The following is a 9,351-nucleotide window of genomic DNA, read 5'->3' on the forward strand; positions in this document are numbered from 1 at the left end:
AGGACACACGTCAAATACATGTAAGAGGAACCCTCTAAATAGCTACACTCCAGTTTCCTTCCTCTTCAGTGATCCCTGTAACTTCTGGTCCAGTCTGGTTTTGGAGAGCGTCTGAGGCCTCAGTTTGGGGCCAGAGACAGGAGGAGGACAGTTCTCATTTTCCTCTTCGTCACAGACTGTGGTTGAGGACACAGAGGAGTGGCTTTTTGCTGGGATGGTTTCCCCCCGCTGAACTCTAGCTGGAGCCCCCTGCTGTTGGGACATGGCGGTTCGGAGGCAGTTGAGCCACTGCTGCTTGTGGTAGACGTCACTCACATGCAGTGTGTGGGTCTGGCCGTGAGAAGGATCCAGAGAGCTCACGCGGAAAACATTCTTAGCTAGAGAAGAAGAGAATAAAAGTGGCAGTCAGAAAAATAATACTGATGCTTTGAAGCTACAGGATTCTGGAAAATCCTTTTTAATGACACTCAAAAAAGAAAAAAAAAATTCTTCGCCAGTTCATTCAGCATTATAAACACCAGTCCTATAAGAATCCATAATCTCCCACCTCACCCAACCTCCTCTGCATGTTTCTTCTAAAGAGTAAGTCAACACAATGGTACAGACAACTTGTGAGCAAATACAAAAAGGGCCGCCAGTCGTGGCAAGCCAAGTGTGAATTATAACATGACTCAGCAGGTTCACTCTGGTGTGCAGTGTGCTTTAACCCCGTAAAGCCCAAACTATTAAATATTACCAGAGAACTCGAGTGTTTATTGAACTTACAGACCAGTTAATTTATTTTGTTAAATAAATATTAATTAACATCACTAATAATTATGAAAAAGAATATCAATTAAAGAACGCCCATCAATGGATGTTTTTGGAGTATGTTGTGTGGTTTAACATATCAGTCCAAAATTTCCCATCAAAAACTGGTAAAATGGATAAAACCTGACGTAAGGATGAACATGTGTAATTAGGTCATATCAGGTTAGTGTGACTGTGTATTGCTGCTCTTGGCTTCACCATTTTAGCGAAAAGCATACTTTGGAAGTGGACCACTACTAAGCCCCCCCTTCTTCTAGCAGGAGAATATGACTGAGGTTTGTAAATGAAAGTTGGCGAGAGAAGAAGCAAGACGCAGCTACTGACTGGATTCATGCATCCATGCATGCTGAATATTTGTGGAGTTACAACTAAGACATTTTCAGTTATAAAGGTATTAGTTTTACTATAAAAGATGCATTTCTAATAATTTAGTCTACAAAAATTAAGCACAGAAAAAGAAAGCGTCCAAAGTGACATAATTGTTTTGTCTAACTGATGGTCTAAAACCCCAAAACTCCTCATGTTTACACTGATATGAACTCCCGTCTATTATTGAAGCCATCAGAAGTCAACCCACCTTTCTCTCCATTGGTGAAAGCCCCTCTGAAGGACCCGCCCATGCGGATCTCTCCATCCTGCAGGTCCTCCATGGCCAAGTCTCGAACAGGGATGGGCTGTCGATACACCTGGAAGCAGCTCCTCTCGTTGCGTGTCACCGGCCGAGTCAGAACGAGCAGCTCAGAGAAGAGGAACACGTGCAGCCTCTGAAGCAGCACAGTAACAGAGCGTGAAACTTCAAAACGACACGAACGGCGTGCAGCTACTGTAACAGCGAGAAGAAGCATCCATTCTTACCGAGCCGCTCTTGTTCCTCAGCTCGCCGTGACACAGAAGTGTCTTACACTTATCTATGAGGGGGTCCCGCTGCTTATCGTCCAGAAACTCCAGTTTGTCAATGTAATACTGGCACTCAGACTCCCCCTTTCTCACGTTGATATCGGACAGGATCTCCTGGATTATAGTGATCTGGATAATAAAAAGTTATCATAAAATGATGGTGTATTTTATTTGCAACAAACATGCAAATTGCCAGATTATGTGGCACGCAGGTAACGTACTGCTGTCTCCAGACTGGTCACGTCTGGGTGATCGGGAGGAGTGTGTCTGAGGATCTCTCGCAGCAGCAGCGGGTATTTTACCAGACGTGAACGAGGGATGTCAAGGAAGCTCCAGAGGTCCAACTTCCTGCTGAAGGGTGACTCCAAACAGCGCTGCAGGAAATCCTGCACCCGCCTGTCCTGCTTTTTCTGGTCCAGCAGGGCTTTGGCGGCAAGCTGGTTGCTGCAGTAGTTTTTGTAGGCATTCAGACGGGGTAGCTGAGAGAAAAACAGTCGGAGGCAAAACATTTACACGGTGCACTTTTCATGTCGTTAAAAAAAAAAAGAAAAGAAAGAAAATATCCAAAGGCTGCTTGTCGGATTAGTTTTTTAAAAGGATTTTCAGTTTCCTCAAAAGCATCTTAAATATAAATATTAGCTGATGGCAGGCTGTGAAGTTTCAGTCAGCATCATCAGTTCTAAAGTAAACGTGATCTCTACTGCCACCATATGAAGACTATTGTTTAAAAAAAAAGGTAAAATTAGAGTGAGAGAATAAATTAAATAAGAATCTGCAACCAATTTACTCATGCAACATTAAATATACAAATTATTGTCATGTACAGCCAACTATTAAAAAAAATGATATAATAAGTACCAATTCTAGCAAATAATATTTTAACTTTAGTGAGTTTAGCAAGAATTTTTATAATATAATATTTGTATTAAAATGTCCTAACTTGGCAAAGCCTTATAGGATAAACATCCACTAAATACACTCACTGCTAAATTAATGAGGTACAAATTATGGGCTCTTTTTGTAGCACAGATTTAATAAAGTGCTGGAAACACTTATGATAACAATCATACAGTTGCTGCATATTTGTTGGCTACACATCCACAACAATAATCTCCTGGTCAAACGAATCCAATTTGAGCCGATCTGAGCTTTGTGGTGTGACTTGACATGTTTTCCAGCTGGATGGGCATATGGTCATAAAAGGATAGCCATGGTCAGCAACAATACTCAAGTAGGCTGTGGTGTTTAAACAGTGTTCAATTGATACTAAGGCAACCAAAGTGTGCCACAAAAATATTCCAACACCATTATACCACCACCACCAGCCTAAACCGGTGATACAAGGCAGGATGGATCCATGCTTTTATTTTGAAATTGAGACTCGTCAGACCGGTCAACATTTTTCCAATCTTCTGATGTCTAATTTTGGTAAGTCGTGTGAACTGGGATCAGTTTTCTGCTCTTAGCTGACAGGATTGGCACCTAGTGTGGTCTTCTGCTGTTGTAGACCATCTGCTTCAAGGTTTTACTGTAGCTGCAATGAATGGCTAAGTTACTTTTGGCTTCCTATGAGCTCAAAGCAGTCTTGCCCTCTCTTCTGACCTCCAAACTTCTCCAGAGTGGTCACATCTGGGTGATCAATGCAGTGCTTCTGAAAATCGTCTTGACCGTGTCTACTGGGCTAAATGCACTGATTTGATACCAAGTGAGTGGCCGATTAGATATCTGTGTTATCAAGGTGAGTGTATATTCTCAGGATAATGTTACTGTATTCATACCCAGTCTATCACTATCTGCCCGATCTGTGCTACTGTTCCATCAGAGCCAGTTCCCTCCGTCAGCTTCACCAATAACTCTGCAGAATGTTAAAAAAAGAGAGAGAAAAAAAGAGACACATTTGTTAGCGAAAAACAAACAGCTTCCAGTTTTATATCCAAGTTAGCGAGAGCTCACCTTCGTGTAGAGGGATATATGCATCCAAGTCGCCAAAGATGTGAGCCAGCTCCTCCTCTGTCATGATGGAAAGCTTTAGCATCGGATCGTGGTACGCCTAAACACAAAAGCAGCAGTTTGAGTAAAAAAGGAAGCTGAAATTAAGCTTCTATTTTTACTCAAATATTCTACTAACCTTTCGGGCAAGTTGAAGATCTTCGATGAGGTCCTGCTCTCCCCTGTACAGTTCATAAATTGCCTGAGAATAAAACAAATGCCGGAGACGTTACTTTCTCAGCTCTCAGCACATTTAAGATCCTGCTCCTGACTTAAGGCTGAGCTGCACAACCTCTTGTCTCTTGATCTCTTTTGTTGAGAACGTGCTCTTCTGATGGACGTCCAGCGTCTCCGACCACAGCGTGCTGTTTCTCCGTTTCGTGGGGGTTGGACCTGAAGCTTTGCTGCCAGCTTTGAGGGACATCCCTGGTGACTTGGTATCACGTGATGACATTGACTACAAAAAAACAAAGGCTGTTGTTATTGAAGATGGTACGGGGTAAGTGTTGTTTTTAAGTGTCACAGCACAGCGCTCACCTGGATGGTCTGACCAAAGCGCCGCACTGCTCCATTCTTTGAAGGAGATATCAAGTTGACGAGGGATGAAACTTTGGCAAGTGATCTGACACGCTTGTTACTGGGTTCCTAAAAAAAGAAAAATACAATTATAATAAACTAAAACTGTAGGATTTATTTATAATTGAAGCTATTGGCATTTTTAAATAGCCTCACACACAATTTACTCATATTCCTTTCATCTATCTTCTTAAATGCTCTATTTAGCAACAGCAGTAAAACACCTGGATGACATGAAACTGATCTGCTCTCTTAACAGTTTCAGTTTAGTCTCAGGACTGTTTGCTGTGCAGATGTATTTATGTTGCACTTAGATCTACAGTCTGACTATGTGATCTCCAGTGAAACACACACTGAGAAGTTATATCCATGAACAAAGTGTCTGCTTGGTTAGATCTCTTCTTGTACTTCATACGGTTCTCCTACACATTTGAGGGAGAATTTCAGCTTTCTCAGCTCTTCCTTTCAAATATCCGAGTAGAGGAACTTTGCTCCTGCTTCTACAGCACAGAAACATAGTGTAAATGCTACGGTGATGTGCTGAACTGAACCCTGAATTTATGACAATCACAGCACCAAGAGACGCACTGCTTGTATACTCTTTCACAGTTATTTCCTCAGCCGGTCTGAGGCATAGCAGGATTATCCTCAGCCTGCATGATTCAGGCTGTCTGTGATGACAACCCGAGTCATGCAGAAGGATTAAAGTTTATGGTAGAGATGCATTCAGGTGCAGAAAGGAGGCTTTCCGACTCTCACCTTGAGGTCGAAGCTGGACAGGCTGACGGTATCATCCTCCTTCTCTTTGCGCTTTCTTTTCTGCAGCAACAAAACACAAGATAGCGGTTACTTTTAAAGGCCCGATGAGTGTTTAAACAACAGATTTAAAGCAGCATCTCTTATATGAACATAACAACGACAACAGTCCAAAATGTTATCCTGCTACCCATGACCAGATGCAATACGTATATGGGGGTTTCCTGTCTCAGATTGGGACTTTGACGGGAGACTACCCATGGCAGTGTTCTCTGTCGACACACAATGAGTCCATGTTGTGTTATTATTTGGGTGAAAAGTATGCATTTCTCCATTATTTGTGACAGGTGTAAAAATAAGCCGCAGCACAACTTTACTAAAAATTGAACTAGCCTTTTACAGGCTCAAACCTTATGGAGAACTACTAGAACTGATTTCACATTCTTGAATGTTAAAAACACAGTCGTCGTCCCCCCCGTGTATATTGGTACAGAACGTCTCCCTTCTCCGTCTGGATGTAACACTCCCTTTTATCTCCTAGAACATTTACTTCCGAGCATTCAAACCGCGGACAGTACAAAAGTTCAACCCTTTCAGAATCAAAACACTGGAGGGTGGTTGGCTGATCTGGTATCTGTGTAAAATGTGCAGGTGCGGACAAAGCCAGGGGGGCTGACGCACACTGTGTGCTTGATTTTTTTCTTCTTAAATGTTATTACTGTGATGCTCGTGATTTTTAATGCTGGATAAAATCACCAAAAACCTCTCAGGCAAAGGTTTTGGAAAACCATACAAGCCATATAAGACATGGATCAAGAGAGCTGTTCAGTTTACAAAGAGATAATTGTGTGAGGGCCTGATCGCTGTAATAAAACATGATGCCGTTGCATATCAAACATGAACTCACTAGGCTGAAATCCCACGGAGTCCCAGGAGTGAGGAAGGTGAAGGAGCTGCCTCTCTGCAGTGGTGGTCTGTGGGAAATTAAACAAATCATGTTTGGCCTTGCACAATGAAAACACATTTATAGCATGGTCGTTACACAATGGCAGCTTTTCATTTTCTGGTATCTTATCAACATGGTCAGCAACAATATGCGAGGCTTACAGTATAACATGGAAGCATTTTTGTTACCCTTTACGTTGCAGTTATGTTTCAAATATGTGCTCTGGGATGACTGAGGCACAACAAAGCCATTTAAGGAGCTGTGCGGTTCTGTTGTGCTACTTGTCAATTTTGGCGACAAAACAATGAAACTACACAGTTTCTGTCAGGGTCAAGGCCAAGGGGCAGCTGCACCCACTACTGCAAAATCCCACTAACAGTGCTCATGACTCTGAGGAATGAGTAGAACCAGTACTGTAAAAGTTTTGTTGAGAGTCATGAGATCTGATTTACTGACATCACGTTAACCATTGTTAACAGTCACCACTTTCTGGGAAAAAACAGTTGGAGCCAATCACATTTTTTGAAATCCGTATCTGATATTATACTGTTTGCATTTTTTGAAAGTCTGCAAGTACAAATACAGGTGCAGTGCATGGCCATCAAATTAAAGCCACAGTACACTAATCAAAACGAAGCATTATAAAGCAGTGTTTTATAACATAAACATCTATATAGTGTTTATAATGCACATATAATATTAGCCTTAAATGATTTGGGGAATGTTTTTTTTTTAATTAAGCCCAGTTTAATATTTAGAATGTAATGTTATGACCAAAAGATGTAACCTCATGAACTCGTGTGGGCTAACCTTAACCCACATGTATGTTGTTGGAGGGTGTATATGCAGTTGTTTTGGGTCACTTCTGTTTGGTGAGAATGACTCCCACGTAAGGAAAAAGGTAAAAAAATTTGGAGATTCACAGAAAGTGCATGTTGCAAGCCTCAATGAGATGTGCTGTATAAAGCGTAGACTAACTGCAGCTTTTGCAGTCTACCAAATGCACATATTGCAATTTCAACTTGAAAAAATTATTCAACCCTAAATGATACAACAAATAATGTTCTTTTTGCAAACTTTTGCACAGGTCTGATTACAACGTCTCTCCACCTGTAGTATTTTGATGGTAATTTGCAATAAAAGAAACGAACAACCTGTAAACAAAGTTTTGTTCCCTCCCCACAACAAATAAAGATGTATTTTACAGAGGATGACATTATTACAGCCCTAATATAAAGATGATGTCTACTGCACAGGAAACTGTACAAATCCTAAATCACACACACATATGCATGTAAAAATTTAATTAATTATCTCTTTATTAAAACAAGATAAGCAGACATATGTGTATTTTCAGTCGATTGGTTGGCTTCCGAGGTGCACTTGAAAGCACCTTTTGCCAGTTACAATACCAGCCCTGCCCGTCACAGTTGGCCGACCGGGTAATGGATAAAATGTTTGCTGTAGTATACTGTACTATATTGCAAAAGTTCTGTCGAATAAATAATTATGCTATCACCTTTTCGCAGCTACGTGCTTCTTAGAGCTGTTTCTCCGTAAGGTTTGAGGCGAGGGCTCCGCAGCGCTGATCATACTGGTCGTAGACGTCCTCGATGACACCCTGCGAAGTTTGTGTCTTTTGTTTTCCGTCGTGCTTCCGCTAAATTCTTCGTTTTCTTCCATTTCCCGTGGCTATACGTTGTGAGATGAGTTATACCCGAAATTATTTATGACTAAGCGAGGAAGATAGAAAAACCAAACGTATGAAAACTGGCCCTATACGTACAAAGAAAACAGAAGATCGATGACAACAGAAGACACAGCACGGCGGAAGTTTGAATATGGCGGATTCTTGGAAATGGACCAATCAGGATACGTCTCGGAGCTCCGCTGCTAGACTAGGTGGGAGGAGCCAGTCTGAGCTCGTCCGCGTTTCATAACGAAAGATAATGAAAACCAGCCTATCAGAGTTAGCGGGGTGCACAAAACCTGCAGTATGAATTGACTGGGGACAAGACAACACTGATCCATTCTGATCCATCAAAACTGATTTATGCTTTGTTTGTTTGACTGTCCACTCCGTGCAAGGCAGAAAGCCTACTCACGCAGTCCAAAGACATGCTAATTAGATTAGCTGGTTATTCTAAATTGGCCAAAGGTGAACGCTTGTCTGACTCTCCATGTTAGCTCTGTGATGGACTGGCAAAGTGTCTGGGGTGTGGTCAGCTCAGATAACCTCCAGTGACCCTACACCTTGTATGGAGTCATTTTTGACAAACTTTACACTATCAGAAATGACACTTAGGGAAAATTGAAAACTTGCCACAGAAAACATTACCAGCATTAAGTATTCTCAGAACAGTTTCAGAATGAAAGCAGGGATGTAGTTTTTTATCGTCTTCAGGCAGAACAAATTTGACTGTTAAGTAGAGTTAATCATATTAACATATATTATTACATAGGACTCTCTTTTCTTAATCCACGTTTATGGTGTCAGGACGTCTGTGTTCAAATAAAATCACTAGAATTGACTGAATTTTCAACCACTTTTGAAAATAAATTGAGTTTTGGACACCTGGAAATGGCCCTCGACCCCCGAGTGTATCTCTAGTACAGTGAAAAACAGGAACTTTTCTGTCCTTTCAGTTTTTATCTATTACTTAACTACTTTAGTGTAGTATGAAAGGCAGTGTGTTTCTTTCTTTTAAGTCACGGGTCTTTTGGACTTGTAGATTTGGAATCTAAAACTGGGTACTTGGAAACACTGAAAACATATGCAATTTGTTCCTTTGTTGATAATACTCATAATGTGTGAAGTAAAGAAAATTCTTATTTGGTTTGCTGACTTTACTTTATTTTTCAAAAGATGAGCCACGACATTCACTTTGATTCAGATTAGCGTTTTGACTCGAACTGGCACATACTCATGAATCAGGTGACCATTGTTCTGATCATACTGACACAAGTGATGTGACTCAGCCACATGACTAGAAAAAGAGCATCTCAACTGAAGGATGATCTCTGTTCTTTTTATAGTTCAAGATAAAAACATTAGCTGTGAAGGCAGAATCAAACCATTCAGCGCAATCAAATTTCTGCACTGTTACTAACATAAAGACAGCAACTAAAGTTATTTTCATTATTCATTGACCTAGCAGGTATGCTTCAGATACGATCTTCTCACAAAATAAAGTTCCACAAAAATAGATTTTATTTGCACAGATATATTTTATTTGGATCCAAATACATTTACAAAAGACTTAGTTTTGTTTCATTTTACATTAAAAAAAAGTTTTTAAACTTGAAATACTATTCAGTGATGCTGGTCTCACCTACAAGACAATCCTCTGATGCTATTAAAGTAATACTATCAACAG

General features: G+C 40.7%; 1 protein-coding gene across 3 annotated transcripts; it reads right to left on the reverse strand.

The window, feature by feature from the left end:
• LOC146628122 (neuroepithelial cell-transforming gene 1 protein-like) lies at positions 1-7,657 on the reverse strand. 3 transcript variants are annotated; one of them, XM_085357592.1, is made up of 12 exons: positions 7,512-7,657; positions 5,936-6,002; positions 5,032-5,091; positions 4,234-4,341; positions 3,989-4,153; positions 3,836-3,898; positions 3,661-3,757; positions 3,486-3,562; positions 1,929-2,186; positions 1,666-1,836; positions 1,388-1,574; positions 1-377 (listed from the first exon to the last, which is right to left on the reverse strand). In XM_085357592.1, the coding sequence occupies exons 1-12, from the start codon at positions 7,655-7,657 to the stop codon at positions 43-45; spliced, it is 1,734 nt and encodes a 577-aa protein (XP_085213718.1). In that variant the 3' UTR covers positions 1-42. The 3 variants fall into 3 exon arrangements, with proteins under 3 accessions (XP_085213718.1, XP_085213719.1, XP_085213717.1); XM_085357593.1 differs by having other exon boundaries at positions 5,936-5,989; positions 7,502-7,657; XM_085357591.1 differs by having other exon boundaries at positions 7,494-7,657.
• Between the last annotated feature and the right edge of the window lie 1,694 nt (positions 7,658-9,351).

Source organism: Diplotaxodon limnothrissa, linkage group LG7, assembly GCF_057381915.1.
Source record: "Diplotaxodon limnothrissa isolate DT_005_m linkage group LG7, D_limnothrissa_male_GT1.1, whole genome shotgun sequence".
NCBI classification, from domain to species: domain Eukaryota; kingdom Metazoa; phylum Chordata; class Actinopteri; order Cichliformes; family Cichlidae; genus Diplotaxodon; species Diplotaxodon limnothrissa.

Coding starts and splice junctions, on each gene's coding strand:
- LOC146628122 (XM_085357591.1), bottom strand. CDS start 7,657: ATGGAAGAAAACGAAGAATTTAGCGGAAGCACGACGGAAAACAAAAGA. Junction 4,154..4,233: donor GCTTTGGTCAGACCATCCAG/GTGAGCGCTGTG, acceptor GTTTTTTTGTAG/TCAATGTCATCACGTGATAC. Junction 3,899..3,988: donor AAGAGATCAAGAGACAAGAG/GTTGTGCAGCTC, acceptor TTTTATTCTCAG/GCAATTTATGAACTGTACAG.